At 45.6% G+C, this 17132-nt stretch overlaps 1 protein-coding gene across 23 annotated transcripts in view; it reads right to left on the bottom strand.

Moving 5' to 3' along the window:
- LOC119844076 (DAB2 interacting protein) overlaps nucleotides 1-17132 on the bottom strand; it is a 494149-nt gene that overhangs the window by 228567 nt on the left and 248450 nt on the right. For all 23 annotated transcript variants that reach the window (XR_006276072.1, XM_043498919.1, XM_043498921.1 and 20 more), the window contains one exon: nucleotides 3840-3943. Coding sequence is in view for 22 of the 23 variants with exons in the window: in XM_043498919.1 (XP_043354854.1) it covers nucleotides 3840-3943 (104 nt within the window). In the remaining variant the exon portion in view is untranslated. The remainder of the gene's footprint in view (nucleotides 1-3839; nucleotides 3944-17132) is intronic.

Genomic DNA, 17132 nt, shown 5'->3' with positions numbered 1-17132 from the left:
TGCCTTCCTAAGTGAAGTACTTTGTATTTGTCTTTATTGAATTTCATCTTAAATTCAGACCAATTGCCTAATTTGTCAAGGTAATTTTGTCCTTGTGATAAATTTGTCAAGTTCTAATTTTGTCCTCCAAAGTGCTTGCAACTCCTCCAAGCTTAGCATCATCTAAATTTTTTAGAAGCATACTCTCCACTCCATTATATTGAATAGTACTGGATCCAGGATTGACACCTGTGGGATCCAACAGTTGTGCCCTCCCAGTTTGACAGCAAATCATTGGTAACTATTCTGAGTAACGTCTTTCACCCAACTGTGCACCCATCTTATAGTAATTTCACCTAGATCACATTTTCCTAGTTTGCTTATGAGAATGTCATGTGGAACTGTGTCAAAAGCTTTACTAAAAAAATCAAGATATTTCACATCTACTGCTTCCCCCCATTCACTAGGCCAGGAACCTGTCAAACGAAATTAGGTTGGGTTGGCATGATTTGTTCTTGACAAATCAATGCTGGCTGTTCTTTATAACCCTATTATCCTCTAGGTCAGGGGTCAGCAACCTTTTAGAAGTGGTGTGCAGAGTCTCCATTTATTCACTTTAATTTAAGGTTTTGCGTGCCAGTAATACATGTTAACGTTTTTTAGAAGATCTCTCTCTATAAGTCTATATATTATATAACTAAACTATTGTCGTATGTAAACAAGGTTTTCAAAATGTTTAAGAAGCTTCATTTAAAATTTTATTAAAATGCTGATCTTACACCGCCAGCCCGCTCAGCTGGTTGCCGGTCTGGGGTTCCATTCACCTTGGCTAGCAGCGGGCTGAGCGAGGCCTGTGGCCGGGACCCCAGACCAGCAGTGGGCTGAGCGGCTCAGCCCGCTGTTGGTCTGGGGTTCCATCCGCCAGCTCCTGCCAGCCAGGGTCCCGGCTGCCGGCCCTGCTCAGCCTGCTGCTGGTCTGGAGTCCCAGCCCTGTCCACATAGAGTGAGTACCTACCTTCTTCCTGGTTCTAGCCATTCTCTTCCTCTCTCTGAAGTGAGATGAGGGTGGGAGTGTTCTGAGAACAGGGCTGGGGTTGAAGGAGCAGGCTGGGGGTTGGGGTGCAGGGTCTGGCCAGGAGCTAGAATGAGGGAGGGGGTTCAGAGTTGGGGCAGGAGGTCTGGGTGTGGAGCGCTTACCTGGGCAGCTCCCATTTGGTGCGAGGGGTGCAGGAGCTCCCGTTTGGTGCGAGGGGTGGGAGTGGGGATGTGGGAGGGTGCAAGAGTCAGGACATGAAGTGTAGGTATGTGTGGGGGTGAAGGAGTCAGGGCAGAGGGCTGGGGGTGCAGGGGTGAGAGCAGAGGGCTGGGGTCAGGGGGGTGCTCCCTGCCCCCCCCGAGCGGCTCACGGCAGGGGACTGAAGGGGATATGCCCTGATTCCACCCACTTCCAAGGTCCCCAGAGCAGAGAGCATGCTGCGGCTCCGCTTTTACCTCTCCCACTCTGTAGCAATGGACGTCAGCTGATCGGCGGCAGGGAGGGAGAGGAGGAGTGGCAGGAATCCAGCATGCTGGGGAAGAGGCGGGGGAAGGGAAAGCTTGCCTGCCCTGCAAGGAGAGAGCGGTGGGCAGAAAAGAGCGGGTCGGGCCGGGCAGGATTTTTAGTGGCATGCTGCTGTCTGCCCGGGTCCGGCAAACAGCAGCGTGCCATTAAAAATTGGCATGCATGCCATAGGTTGCCAACCCCTGCTCTAGGTGCTTACAAATGGATTGTTTCATAGTTTGTTCCAGTATCTTTCCAGATATTGAAGTTAGGTTGATTGGTCTGTAATTCTCTGGGTCCTCTTTCTTCGCCTTTTTAAAAGGGAGGTACTATGTTTATCCTTCTCCAGTCCTCTGGGACCTCACCTGTCCTCCAGGAGTTCTCAAAGATAATTGCTATGAATCAGTGGGGATTTTTGAAAGTGAACTGGGTGTGCTGGCATTTTTGAGATTGTACCCATTGTACTTCCTTTGAAATTCTGGCCTTGAATATCTGGGCTTACCATGTCTCTCCCCCGCATACAATCCGAGTGTTAGTAGTGTCTGGTCCTGTATAGTATGTGTGGGCACACAGAGAAAATGCAGAAACATACTGTGCAAGCCAGCTCCTAGGGTACATGCCCGTCTCATACATACAAACACGATGTGCAGCTTTATTCTCTGGGCACAATGCACACCCCACTCTTGAAAATGTGCCCCTTTAAGTGCCTTGGCAAGTGCACAGATCTGGTGTATCAGTCTCTAGCTAGTTACACTTTAAGCTTACACCTTCTGCAGAGAAAGCTGTGAAGAGATTTTCTTCGTAAATTATTGCTATTAAAGGTTACTCCAAAGACCTTGGTGCCCTCAATTGATTATGAATCCTGCATTCCCCAACATACACGTTCCATTTCATTAACTACAGATGGGGCCAGGATAAGGATACTTTTAAAAAAATGACTTCTCTTGGCTCGATCATTACAGTCTAGTTTTAAAATGGTTTATTTTGCTTCCATGGTTGTACCTCCCATTTGTCAACAGAGCTTGTTCCTGACCCATGTAATTACTGGGCTTTCATATTGTTCTTTCAGAAAGCTCAGCCTGTAGGCAGAACATAATGCAATCTGTTCAGAACACCTATGTATGGGATGCTATGGAGTAGAGCTGACTCAGTCAGGACAAGGACGGGAGCAGTAACAAATACCTCTGTGCAAATTCTAACGTAAGACAAAATGAAGATCTCAGACCTGATCTTCAAGGCAACACCAAGAGTCTGTGCTTCCACAGACATCACTGGGAAACAACATGCAAATCTAAAGAAAGACAGTCCCTGATTTAAATTAAAATCTTAGAAGATTACTGAGAAGGTCTTTTCAGTTGTGTATTCTAATAGTAGCTACTAGCATCTGCACCTTTATTTAAAATAAGCAATCAAAGCAAACATGGCCCTCTCATCTCTAGCACAGACAGCGACAGATACACTCTCCTCTTGGTCTGTCATAAATATAAAGGAAAAGGTAACCACCTTTCTGTATACAGTGCTATAAAATCCCTCCTGGCCAGAGGCAAAGTCCTTTTACCTATAAAGGGTTAAGAAGCTCAGGTAACCTGGCTGGCACCTGACCCAAAATGACCAATGAGGGGACAAGATACTTTCAAATCTGGAGGGGGGGAAAAAAAGGCTTTTGTCTGTCTGTGTGATACCTTTGCTGGGAACAGATCAAGGATGCAAGTCCTCCAACTCCTGTAAAGTTAGTAAGTAATCTAGCTAGAAAATGCGTTAGGTTTTCTTTGTTTTGGCTTGTGAAAGTCGCTGTGCTGGAGGAAATGAGTATTCCTGGTTTTGGACCTTTTGTAACTTAAGGTTTTGCCTAGAGGGGTTCTCTATGTTTTGAATCTGACTGCCTGTAAAATTATCTTCCATTCTGATCTTACAGAGTTGTTCTCTTATTTTTTTTGTTCTTCTAATAAAGTTCTGTTTTTTAAGAATCTGATTGGGTTTTTTGGGTCTTAAAAATCCAAGCTGGCCTGCGCTCATCTTGTTTATTCTCACACCCCCTTTCCTGAGGAGGCTTAAGAGCTTGGGGGATATTTTGGGGAAATAGGAATTCCAAGTGGTCCTTTCCCCGTTTTTTGTCTAATCATTTGGTGATGGCAGCATACTGTTCAAGGACAAGACACAATTTGTGTCTTGGGAAAGTTTTTAACCTAAGCTGGTAAAAATAAGCTTAGGGGGCTTTTCATGCGGGTCCAGACATCAATACCCTAGAGTTCAGAGTGGGGAGGGAACCCTGACATGGTCAAACCCCAGAGAGGTAATGAAGGTGGTAAGAGACATTTACCGTGACACGGAATGGCGTCGTGGCGGTGGGCTCCATGCTAGGATTTTTCTCCATGACCCCGCTGGGCATGCTGCACCGCTGCCCGGCTCTCTCTGGGGGGGACTCTGCAAAGGGCACAGAAGACAAAGGACAATTAAAACCACACACCCAATGCCAGAGCAGCAGCAGGACGGGGGCAGGCCACTGCAGGTGCAGCTTTCTTCTTTGAGATACACTTGCAAATGAGCTGACTTAACAAGCCCATTCTAACCACTCGCATTTCTCACGGTCACCAAGGTGTATGGTTAAACAGCAGGGCTTTTCTACTTACAGTGATTGAGATTCCTGAAATGAAAGGTTCTATAGGAAATGCCAAAGTGCCTTCTCTACATTCGTTAAACTCCAGAACAGCCCCGCGAGGGAGCTATCATCATTATTCCCTTTCTGCAGATGCGTAAAAAGGAAATGCACAGCAGCTAAATACAAACTACACACAAATCAGTGAACCATGCACATGCCGCTTTGACACTCCTAAGGCAGAAAGCAAGCCTGCTCTTGGGGCTAAAGAACAGAACTGAAAATCAGTAAGTGGGGCAGGCGAGCAGGGAGTGATGAAGCTAAATTCATGAGTATCTATAAAGCGCTTGGGGAATCTCAGAAGGAAGGCTACAGATTAGGGCACAGGTTCTGAGGTAACAGGTTAGTATTAAAATGTGTTTTTTTTCAGTTAAATGCATAATCCATAATCCAAAAGCACAGTGGGATACAGGAAAGTGGCCGTATTAACAGAGTGCCACACGATGGGGCCGATCCTTACACTGGTTCCACACCTTTTCACCCGGGCTCTTAGTTTCGAGCAATAATAATAGTCTGCCCGTCTCTTTAATCTGCAGATCTCGCCGTGCTCTGACTGCCTGACTAGTGGAGCCTTGCAAGATACCTATGAGATAAAAGACATCAGCTCTATCTTACAGATCAGGAAACTAGAATAAAGGGGACCTGCCTGAGATCACACAGGCAGCCTGCAGTAAAGCAGCCGGAGCACAGAACCCAAACATCCAAACTCCACGGTCCCCAATCATGAACAAAGTGGCCTCCCCGCCCTTCTGCACATCTACTCAGTCAGGTGTCCCACTGCTAGCAGGACAGAGCCTCCTTTTCAAACCTACTCAGTGCTCCAGCTGCCAGGAGACACCAGGGAGCTCCCAGGCTGCCCCTGGGCAAGGCGACAGTCACACCTCCAATTGCAGCGATGACAGTGTCTAGTGCCTCTCAAATGAAGGTCCATCAGGTACTGAATAGCACAAGGGAGTGGACACTAAACTGGAAGTTCAGACTTCCTATTTTATTAGGACCTAGGATCTCCACGGCTCTGATTTATTCACATCCTTTGGGGGCCTGCAACATATATTAGCCCAATTGCTCCTTATTGTTCATCATTACAGAACCACTTAACGTCCTTCATGTGACACTGGTAATCAATGTCACTGGCCTGGAGAAACCCCCAGTGCTTCACCACTTTTGAAAGAGGAGAGGATCTCAATGAGCTTTTGTGGCATTTCCTAAACACAGGATCCATGCAAAAACCAAGTAGATTCCAGAATCTATAGAAAACCAGCTCTTCCCCCTCCCCCACCCAACATAAGATAAACTAAAGGAACTAATCTTGGTGCTTAAACATTTGTGAATATTGTTCAAATACCACATTTCACACGCAACAGGTCTGCTCACCAATATGACAACGTTGCTGAGACCATGGTTGGGAACGACAGGTAGCTTAAAGAAAAATACTTGCTGCAAAGACAAATTACTGGGTATGCTGTGTGGTATGGGGAGGGCTTTGCAAATTAGCATGCAAAGAAATTTAAAGCTGGGACAACCTATACTTTTGAATGTCTGAAAAAAGTGTGCCTCGCATAACTAGTGTAACTTAGAGGTGCTTTGTTTGCCAATTCTCAGCTTTTACCACACCTGTGATCTGCAATTTGCTGCAATCAGGTCTTGGCAAGGGCTCAGCCTTGGCAAGGATTCTCTCCTTGCTTTTGCCATAGGCTGCCATCAGCTGGGATCCGTGAGAAATGACTAACAGCCGTAATTCCAGAGGGCACTCGCTGAGCCGCATATTAAACTACTGCAGGATTGTGAGAGTCTCCTCCTGAACTGGGTAAAATGCCTGCTCAGTGACATCTTCATTGGTGGGGGTGCACATATGGAGCTCCTGAGCTTTGGCCATGCAACCTGTGCCTTCAGCCAAAATCCCAGAAGCAGCTAATTCGCTGCTCTCAGAACCTGTAGCCAAGACTTCCAATTAGCTAGCTGCCTTCTTTGAAGAATGTTGCCTCTTGCTTCTCAAGGAAGCAATCAAGTCTTTTGGTGTTATCCCCTTTTGTACGAAAGCTCTCACATGATTCCTTTGATCAGACTCCTTTTTTGGATTGTCATAAAGAAGCCACTTGATTATAGTGGTTTCCAAAGTGTGTTCAAAATGACATGGAAATGAAGAGGCTGCTTTGCATTTTTAATTATCAGAACTATGAACAGGCAGATTAACAATTCTTCTCATGTACATGGCTGGAGAACAAGAGTAGGACGACTAAATTAAAAACAGCGGCAAGAAATCCCTTGCCCTCTCCAATGCAGGGCCAAACACTGCCAGAGCCTACAGCTCAAAGAGATAGCACTAGTTGCTCTATGTAAATGTCACAACACTTTTGACTTGCACCATGGTGGCTTTTCAGATCAAGTTGCACAATTGTCTGCCTTTTTCTTTATAGCCTCTGAATCTGCTTCATTTTCTAATCGCACAGGGCAGAATTTTTAGGAGTGAAGGAAGCAGATTAGAGGTGGGCCAAGAAGGCTGTGTTTGGATCTGGGGTAGGTTGAAACAAGAACTCGGGAGTCAGGCTCAAAGCCCTTTCAGGACTAGGGTTTGGAGCCAGATTTATTTCCACTGAAGTCTCATGAGCTGTTCTCACAAGATCTTACCCCAAGATTTCAGTTGCATACAATCCAAAACCAGACCACTTCCATCTTCTGATATGAGCCCAGAATCAAAACATACAGATGGGTTAGGATCACATTATTCTCCAGCTCCAATTTCAAAAGGGGTTTGCAGCCAAGTTTCCAGTTTTGATGCATTCAAAGCTCTGTTTGTATCACAGCAAATGCAAAGGGTTGGGCACCCCCTGGATCTTTGTGAAGAGGCTAAATACAGCAACAGGAGGGAGGGGTTTTGTTGGAAGGAGATAATCACCCCCAGACAGATTAGGATCCTTCTAACTGTCAGAAGATTATAGCAAAACCAAGTGTATGTGGTGGAGAGGAACAACAAATTAAGGTTTGGATTTGCCCCTTTCCCCTCTCCCATCCCCAGTGCTAGCCCAAAGACTACTGATCAGGAAAGCCTTGCATGTTTCTTACCCACCCATACCACGGGTGTTTGGCAGGGCTATTACATCTGCCCATAAATGAGCCACCGTCACCAGCACCTCTCTATATGAAGTGCATGGTTACATTTGCCTCCCTGTCTACAGCAAAGGCAGGCAGGCTGTAGGAAGACAGAGTCAATCTCCAACTTTACCTCTCTCTTTGTTACTTCTACTGAAAGTTCCTTCTATTGTGTCTGCCTACCTGGAAATGGAACAGCCCTTAGGGATGGCCTGGGTTCTAGTGACTTGACTTGGGGGTGCGAGGGGTGAAGCAGTTCTGTTTTTCCTTTCTATAGGAGTGAAGTCTTAGCACACAAGACAAAGGAGGGTTCCTAGGTCCTATTCTCAGCTCTGTCACAGACTCACGGAGTGACCCTGGACCTTTAAGCTCTCTGTTGCTTAGGTTCCCAGTCTGTAAAATAGGTTCAATACTTGCCTCTCTCAGAGCAGTGTTATGAGGCTTCATTAATTAAAGTCTGTAAACTGTTTTAGGACCTAAAATGAAAGATTCTATGGAAGAGGAGTGTGTTATTACAGGCAGCTAGCCAGAGTGGCATTTACAGAAGTACTTAGTATTATCAAATGCCACCCGCTCCACACTAGCTGCTGAGTTTCTATGTAAATTGGATATCAGCCTTCAGCTCGTAGAAATACTTGGATTATACCTTCATTTGACCATTTATTGGCTCTAGATCCAAGGCGATTTGGGGGCTTAGACACACAGTATCTCTGGACACTATTTGCTGTCCAAAAGTCTTCAGCAGGTTATTAACTTAAAACCGCAAAATCTCTCCTTTATGACATGCATGGCCTGAGAAATCACTGAAGTAACAGTCTACAAAGGAGGATTATACGTGCAGGCAAACTGGATCTGAACGACTATTCCTTTGGTGTAATGGGTAAAGCCACATTATCACAGAGCAGAGATGCCAGTGGGCAAACACGGATAGCAAAGAAAGCGATGGCTTCCGTGTTCCCTCATGTTTTCACCAGCCTTCCTTATACGAGCCAGACTAAAGCGGCTGGGAAGCATGTGAATGAGCAGCAGGCAGATTTTCTGCCCTTGCTCTTGGGAAGTTGGGCCAGACTTAAACAAGCAGTATTGTTGTTCCCTTACAAACACTTAGATGGATCAGAAGAGGGATAAAAATCACAGGAGGCAAAAATGAATTTTGTTGCTATTCCACCTCAGATTATTCATTTAATTTCCTTTTTGCCACTGATGGCCTTGCTTCTTTTTTCTGCTTGTTTCTCAGCTTAAACGGTGAGAGCAAGACCACTTTACTCATCATCAGCTTCACTTCTACTGCATCTTATGCAAAAACATGCTCCTTTTGCTGTCACCTTGAGCTGCTTCTCCGTCCACCTGGGACATCTGGTCATAAACCTATACTGTCAAATCTCTGGGTCAGAGCCTGATCCTTGATTGAGGCTATGTGCCGCTGTAATTATGGAGCAGTGATAATGACTGTCATAGTGAAGGCAGGTTTCAGAATAGCAGCCATGTTAGCCTATATCAGCAAAAACAACAAGGAGTCCTTGTGGCACCTTACAGACTAGCAAATCATAGAATATCAGGGTTGGAAGGGACCTCAGGAGATCATCTAGTCCAACCCCTTGCTCAAACCAGGAGAAATCCCCAATTTTTGCCCCAGATCCCTAAACGGCCCCCTCAAGGACTGAACTCACAACCCTGGGTTTAGCAGGCCAATGCTCAAACCACTGAGCTATCCCACCCCACTCCCAATCTGGCCCATTCAGCGCAATTGGAAGGCTCTACTCAGAGACCCAGCATAGAAGAACAGCAATTTAGGATTATTGCAGGTATAGACTAAGGTGCATTGGCAGGAATCCAGTCAGGGGGAGGGAAGTTTACACAAATATGCCTGGGTTCTCTCTAGTCCATTCTCCACAAGCAACAAATCCATCCACTTTTTAAAAGAAAAAGAACTCAATTGTGCAACCGAGAGTAACATGGGTGTGAGGAAGGACTGCAGGGGGTGGGGGAGGGAAGGTTGACACTAAAGCAGAGCGACAAACTCCTGAAGTTATTTTTGCAATATAAAATATTAACTTACTCAGTGGCCAATGCAAAAAGTACTACACTGAAAACACTTAGGGAATTTTTAGAAATTACTCTAAGGAGATCAAAAGAAAAGTATTACTTTCTGGTCAGTTCCAGCACCTCCTAAAATTATTCTTTAATGCAATAATTCCTCAATACAAAAAGGTATTAAGTATGTAAATCTCTGCACATCTAGACAAGACTAAATCTTTAAATAATAAAAAAAAAATATTACGTTGGCCAACTCAGTGGCTTTTTTCAAGCATGAGAAAAGCTTGACTTTGGGAATAAACTGGCAACTCTTCCAATTCCCAGGATAAGATAGATAAAACAGTACTTCAGGATACATCTATTATCTAGCTACCTCACAATGGAGCAGTCCACCTGTGACACAGTGAGACAGTGTTTAGAAAGACGTGTAACCCTTCTGCCTGTCAGAATTGGCAGCAACAAGGGCCGGGTTCAGTATCTAGGGGTTCCATTCCAATAACACAATGCACAACCGGCTCGAGCCCCCACCCAGTGACCTGAGACAAATATATACCACCCCCGCTGGGCGCCTCCAAGAGGTAATACTTCCTGTCTCGCAAGCACAGAGTCTGAGTGTAGCAAAAGCCTTTTAATAACAGAGAGAAACAATGTGGCATTATGTTGGGGAAACACGTACTTGGGCATAAGCTTTTGTGGGCTAGTTAAGGCAGATACAAATAGACAACTTTCTGGTTCTCCTACATTCTCCATTAGTACAAGGCTGTGATGTGCTTGGCTTTGCAACACTGGTGGGGAAGATAATCTAAAATAAAACTAACTTCCTTGAAATTCATTAAAAACAGACTGAAAAACATTTATCTCAGGTTCTTAAATATATATAAATAAAATGATCTGCCTCCCCATGTGTGTGAAACCTTTTTAAGCAGTGGAGGTAGGAACATTTACTGTCATGCCAAGCTTACTACCCACAGTATTAGGATGATGCTAATAATTATAAATAATAATAATTAAAATACTTAGCACTTCATAAACATTAATTAATTTAGGATTGTCAGGCACATGGCTACGTCTGAAGATTATTTCTAGACTGTAACAAACGGATTTGATTTGTTAACTAATCCCTGGTGTTTGAATTAGGAAATTAACTAATCCTCATCACAGTTTTATATCCTCAATTTTCAGATGGAGAAAAAACCATAGAGCAGTTAAACGATTTACCCAAGGCTTACAGGAAGTCAGCAGCAGAACTGACCATGTCAGCAGCTCTGGGGTCCCAGGCTCATGCTCAGCCCACTGAAGAAAGCCGTTTTCTTAACTGTAATTCAAATTACCCAGATACCCAGACACCCCAAACAGCACGTGGCACCAATATTAATACTGTTCACTTCTCACTTGACAAGTCTTATTTTACAGTAGCATCACCTTCTTCCTGTGGGTCACAACTAGTCCAAGAGGAGGTCATCAGAATTGCTCTCACTGTTAGGAATGAAATTTACTGACTACTTCTACTTGAGCAAGTGTAACATTCTCAGTTCACTTCCCTGAAAGCCCCATATGATTCATGCTGAACAAGGTTCCAGGAGCCAGCCGATGGAAGAGACAGATCGTAAGAACAAAGGAAAAGCTGGAATTACTAACTGACAAGCAGAGACTTCCAGCAAGTTCTCACTTGGACTTTCTGATATGAAACCGTTTTGACTTCAAACAAGAAAAGGAGGCACAAAATCTGAATGCACGCCCGTAAAGTTAGCAATAAAAAACATCTCCCTTAACTCACCAAAAGGAAACGGTGCTTGTTAGCAACCCCCATGCCATGACACTCCGAACAAGTCAGGAAGAAGATGAGATGCAGAGATGATGACTTCATCATCTTCTACAGGAAGAAAGTGAAATATGACTGGAATGCTGGCTGGAGAGGCACAGCAGGAGGTAGGGAGCGGAGAGATGTCTTTGCCAGGACTATAATGCTGAAGTGCTTTAAGGAATGGAGACTTTAGAGGATTAAAAAAAACCTCCAGCAGGTCACCTGGAAATACTGAAGAACTACTGAAGTCCACTAGGACTGGAAATGGACATGGGAAATACAGTCTATGCAATGCTCATGAAAGAGTTAAACACCCTCTCTCTTGCCCTCTGGATATGATCAGCCAATGAAAAAGTTTATTATGGTCACCCAATTCGTCATTTTGTCCCCTTGGCAGAATGTTTTGATACTCCATGAGCTGCTTTGGAGATTTAAAGGGGTGGAGTTTCTGTGAAACCAGGGGGAACTGGAATTACCCGTCTCTTGTTCATGCTGTTTAATTACAAGCAGCTGAATTAGTCTCATCACCTTAATGAACTCACATGTTCCTCAACTAATTTCTGCACCATTTAATGACTCTTTAACCCAACTACAACAGGAGAGAGGAGGCAGCAAATGAAGAAAGAACTGATATACTCAGAGTGGCTCAGATAACCATTTGTTGGTTGAAAGGGACCCCTTGAGAGAAGATGTCTCTAGCATCAGTGTGATCCTGAATAAGAATTTACAAGTTGAAGAGGGGTTGGGAGACAACCCAGAGAGATTCCCAGAGAGCTTTAAGGGTCCCCAGGACTCCAGATAAGCTTAAAGTGCGACCTGAGGGGTGATGGATGTTAAAGACATAGCTAAGAAGGGTTGTTAGGGCAGTAGCGGAAAAATGCATGAGAAGTTTTAAAATGGACAGAATGCCCCCAGAGTAAAATGAAGACGGAAATGAGTATGTATGTGTTGGGTCAACTCTCTCCTTCAAGATTCGGGAATAATTTCACATGGAAGGCAGAGACTCACAAAATGTTTGAACTCTAATGGATAAGGATCAACTAAGAGCTCATGAAGGATTTCAAAAGTGCTGTTATCAAGATCTGCCCATTTCAATCACAATTTCTAAACTGGATATTCCAGGACTAGAAATATTGTATGGATGCAAGGTGAGCTTCCTTGCCCGAGCCCCTAGAGATCTATGGGCACACACCACTCATTGCCCTAACAGTCCATTCGTGTATTCCACTAGATCTCCTAAAGCAATATTGTAACCCTCATTCCACACAAAATTAGCTACAAGTTGAACCCTTTATTGGGCAGTAATATCGATTTTTATATAAAATTGTTGAAAATCTTTGTGGTTTAGATCAGTTAAGGACCCCCCTTGAAAATTAGATTTAGCTGAAGTTGCTGCTAACAAACATCCAGAATGGATATTCCCAGGGATAATTAAAGCCTTTCCTAGAAAGTTCACTGTCACTTTTTATATTAGAATAAAATTATTTCTTTTCCCCTCTGGGAATTTTAAAATGTAAAATGGGCTTTTGTAAAGCACAATAAGCTCATATCCTATAATCTGGTCTCTCTTCTCTGCTGGAGTCGGCACCTCACTCCCAATTCATTTAATGACTCAAATAGAGGTTTCATCTTTCACATTCTCATCCTTTCACTATGTTTTCAGAACAATTAATGATGCATTTTGCAGCACTATGCCTTTTAAAAACTGCACTTTTCACATAGCCATTCCAATAGGACAAGAACAAAGTCGGGCCATTGTCTGACACCCTCATTTATACGGACACTCACACATTGTCCATGATGCTCTGTGACACAAATGAGTTAGAATTAAAAAGTTAGGAGCTGCCTGCGTTGACTAGTAGTTCGTGCTCTGTATGGTCTAGTATGACATCCAGGTCCAATTCCTGACCCCGATCTCAGTCCTCTCTCGTAGTGGCTGAGAGAGTTACATGAGGCAGCACATTCAACTAGGCAGGGGGAGTCCCCAACTGGCTATTAAAGGGTAATTGAAGGGTGCCCGAGTCCCACCCAGTTCTCTGCAGCTAGGAGAACGCTAGCTGAGTTAGGGGTGTAAAGACAAGGCCCTGATTAGACCTGGCTGGAAAAGGGAAAGATAAATTCATAGAAATTCTTTGGCAAAATTATTTTTCATCAGCTAGTCACCGAAGGTGAAGGATCCCTGGGAAAAGGGAGCCTATTTTGTTATAGGGAACTGAAGTAACACTGGCCCACACACCTAGTGCCCTGGGCATGTTCATAGATCAGTTGAGTACTCAGCTGGTGTACCTTACCTTGGTATGGGAGGTAACAAAATACCAGTTGAAGACAAGGAAAGATCTGTGTAGTATACAATACTCCGTATGCTGGTGTGATACTGGTATTTCTCTTGAACATGGAGTTGCCTCTCAATCTTAGTCACATAGGTCCTGAGGTACTGGCAATGTTACCGCTCACTAATCTTGACAACTAGCTATCCCACTATTCTAATATCAACAAGCAGGAGAGTTGTTTTCACCAACAACAAATGCAGATTCTTATTATAGACAGCCTACAGATGGGACCTGCTTGCCTTATTTCTTCTCCTTTGCTGGGCACTGGCTGCCCAGTTTTGGCAGGGAGTTCTTTCCTAATTGGTTTTGCAATTCCCAGCACCCTACAAAAGTGGAAATACTACGAATACCTGCTATCACCCAAAAATGGGGCAAAGGGACCAGTGCTATGACACCGCAGTAATTCAGCTGTCTCACAAGAGGGAGCTAAAGCTTCTTTGCTAACTGACGCAAGAACACAGTAACTGATAGCTCAAGAACACAACAAAAAATTCCAACAGAGAACAGGACGACGTGTGGCTGTGGGGCAGACATCAGCAAACAGAAGGATAGCACTCCATAGTAAGAGAAAGAAGGAGATATAAAACACATTGGCTTTGGGAGTTCCTTAGCATTTTATTTATACCTATTTGCATTGTGTTCTAGTTTGCATTTGGCACATCATTACAGAAAAGCTTCACAAAAGCCAGGCTCTCACACACTAACCTTTCTGTAACTCTTGGTCCACAAGATGCATTGCACATATCCATTCCATGGAAGGTGTGTGCACACCGCATGCAGAGTTGCCGGAATTTTTTCCCTCAGTGGTACCCACTGAGTCAGCTCTAACACCCTCTGGTGCCATGCACTCATAATGTGGTAAAAGGAGACCGGCCGACCCTGTACGTTCTCAGTTCCTTCTTGCGGACTAACTCCAACAAAGGGATAGGACAATGGATCATGGAACGGACATGAGCAACACATCTCGAACAACAGTTACAGAAGGTTAATAACTGTCTTTTCTTCTTCGAGTGCTTGCACATGTCCATTCCACGTTCGGTGCCTCCCAAGCAATACCCTAAGAGATGGGCTTGGAGTTCACGAACATGCAGATTGCAAACTCCCCTACCAAACCTTGCATCATTCCTCGTTTGCTGGGTGATGGCATAGCGGGAAGAAAAAGTGTGCACCGACGACCAGGTCGCCGCTCTGCAAATATTCTGGATTGGGACCTGGCCAGGAACGCCACTGAGGAAGCTTATGCTCTCCTAGAATGGCAGGTGGTATGACACCACACGCTCATAGCAAGTACGGATGCAGGAAGTGATCCAGGATGAAATTCTCTGAAACGGGTTGGCCTTTCATCCTATCTGCTACTGCCACAAAGAGCTGTGTTGATTTACGGAACAGCTTGACCCTTTCTATATAGAAAACTAAGGCATGCCTAACATCCAGCATGTGGAGACACTGCTCCTCCATATTCTTGTGTGGTTTCGGGAAGAAAAAACTGGTAGGAAAATAACCTGCTTACTATGAAACTGCGAAACCACCTTCGGGAGGAACATAGGGTAGGGGCGAAGTTGTACTTTGTCCTTAAAGAACACCATGGGGGGGGGGGGGAAAGAGAGGTGTCCTGACGTAAAGGCACAGATTTCTGAGACCCTCCTGGCCTAACTAAAAGCTACCAGAAAGTCATTGATGTCAGCGGTTGAAGTGCCATGAGGGAATGGATTCCTGGATCTCTAGGTATAGCCCTTGAGCAACAAAATGGCCATTTCATGTGAAAAAACTGACTGACCATCCACTGGAGGGTGGAAGGCTGAAATGACCACTAGGTGCACTTTAACAGATGAAATAGCTAGGCCTTGCTGTTTCAGATGAAGCAGACACTCCTCCAGCAGAGTCTGGAGAGGTGACCTAGCAGGTGAGAGGCCTTGATAGGATGACCAAATGGAAAAACGTTTCCACTTGCCGAGGTAGGTAGCTCTAGTAGATGGCTTCCTGCTGCCTAACCAAACTTGGTGAAAGGGAAAAGAAAAGAAAGGGATGGAGAAACTGTGAGAATCACTGAAAATTGCCTGTTAAAACAAGAGGAACAGTTCCAGGTCGGTAAGAAGGAACTGTGAGGGTGCGGGGTTGGCCGGTCCCCTTATACAGAGCCATGAGCATGTGGCACCAGAGGGGGCTAGAGCTGACCCAACAGGTACCACTGAGGGGGACATTTCTGGCGACTGTGTGTGCGGGGCGAGAACACACCGAACGTGGCATGGATGTGTGCAAGCACTCGAAGAAGCAGCTAAGCTTTGCTAAAAGTTAAAAAGGGGACTCGTGACATTCTGTTGCACTGTCCTTCCCATCCCTTGAGGATCCCTCTCCCTGCCCACTGCCACTCAGGGGTGGGAACACCGCCTATAGCCATGGCTGTGCTGCACCAGTGATCTCATACTGACTAGGATGATGGCCTGTGGCAGGGTGGTCACCCTGCCATGCTTCAAAGGGCTTAAAACAGCCTTAAGAGAGGGCTGTAGCCGGAGGAAAGCTAGGCTGATTGGGGAAAGTAGCCACAGGTGGGGCCACACCCCAATCAGGCCACAGCTGGCCCTATAAGAGGGCTGTTAGCCAGGAGCTGAGGGAGACGCTCTCTCTAGCTACATGGAGAAGGGAGGATCTGGCAGCCGGGGAAGCTGAGGAGGGTACCCAGGGCAGAGCAGTGCTGGGGAAGGGCAGAGGGAGCTGGGGAGCTCCAGCCTAGCAGAGCCCGAGGCTGCAGGCTGAGGTAAAGGCCCACAAAAGGGTCCTAAGGCTGCAGAGGAGCAGCCCAGACCCAGACAGCGGCAGCTGGTCCGACCCCCCTTGCTGATGATGAGTGGTACACGCTGCAGTCTGCCCCAGGGAGCGGGGGCTAGATGACTGACAGGAGCCACTGAGGAAAGGGAGGGATAGGGGGCTCCCCTGGGAGGGGAGACCCAGACTGAGGGGGTACTGCCAGGGGGCAGAACCCTAATCTAGAAGGGCACCTGGGTCTGGGAGGGGCACAGGGCCAGCAGCAGGTGAGACACCGACTGGCAGAGGGTGCTCCTGGCTGAAAAGAGCTAATTCCTTGGACAAGCAGCAGGAGGCGCTGCAGCAGTGAGTCATTGCCCCATCACAAGGCCCAAGAGGAAGCGCTGCCTCTCTTACTGGTGCCTAATGATAGCCACTTGTGGGCAGATTCCGCTCTCACCTGAAGCCAATGGGAGTTTTGCCACTTACTTTAATAAGAGGAGGATCAGACCCATGCATCAGAGAAGAATACTCTGTGGAGCAATCAGGAGGAGGAGGAGAGGGGAAAAAACAAACAAACGAGAGAGAGAGGTGGGACCTTAGGCAAAGCCAAGCAGGAGGAGAGAGGAAATCTACAACTTGATTTCCCTGCAGTACAAAATGGGGAAAACAGATCTGAGTACAAGAGAGACAGTCCCCTGCCCGAACCTCAGCATCAGATCCTGTACCAAGGAAAGAGAATGCTGGAGACACCAAAAAAATAAAGGTTCAATTTTCAGTAAGTAATATGCAAATTGGGCTGGTTCAACAGCCATCAATACGAAAAAACCCGTTACTTACCAGTTCTGTAATTGTTGGTCTTCAAGATGCAGGTGCAGAAATGCTTTCCACTCCGATTGAGCCAGAGCAGAATACACATCCACAGCCGCTTAAGAAGAACTCTGCTTTTACTCT

This window comes from Dermochelys coriacea, chromosome 16 (assembly GCF_009764565.3).
Source record: "Dermochelys coriacea isolate rDerCor1 chromosome 16, rDerCor1.pri.v4, whole genome shotgun sequence".
NCBI lineage: Eukaryota > Metazoa > Chordata > Testudines > Dermochelyidae > Dermochelys > Dermochelys coriacea.
The sequence above is the reverse complement of the archived record's forward strand: the minus strand, read 5'-3'. Positions and strand labels throughout refer to the sequence as shown.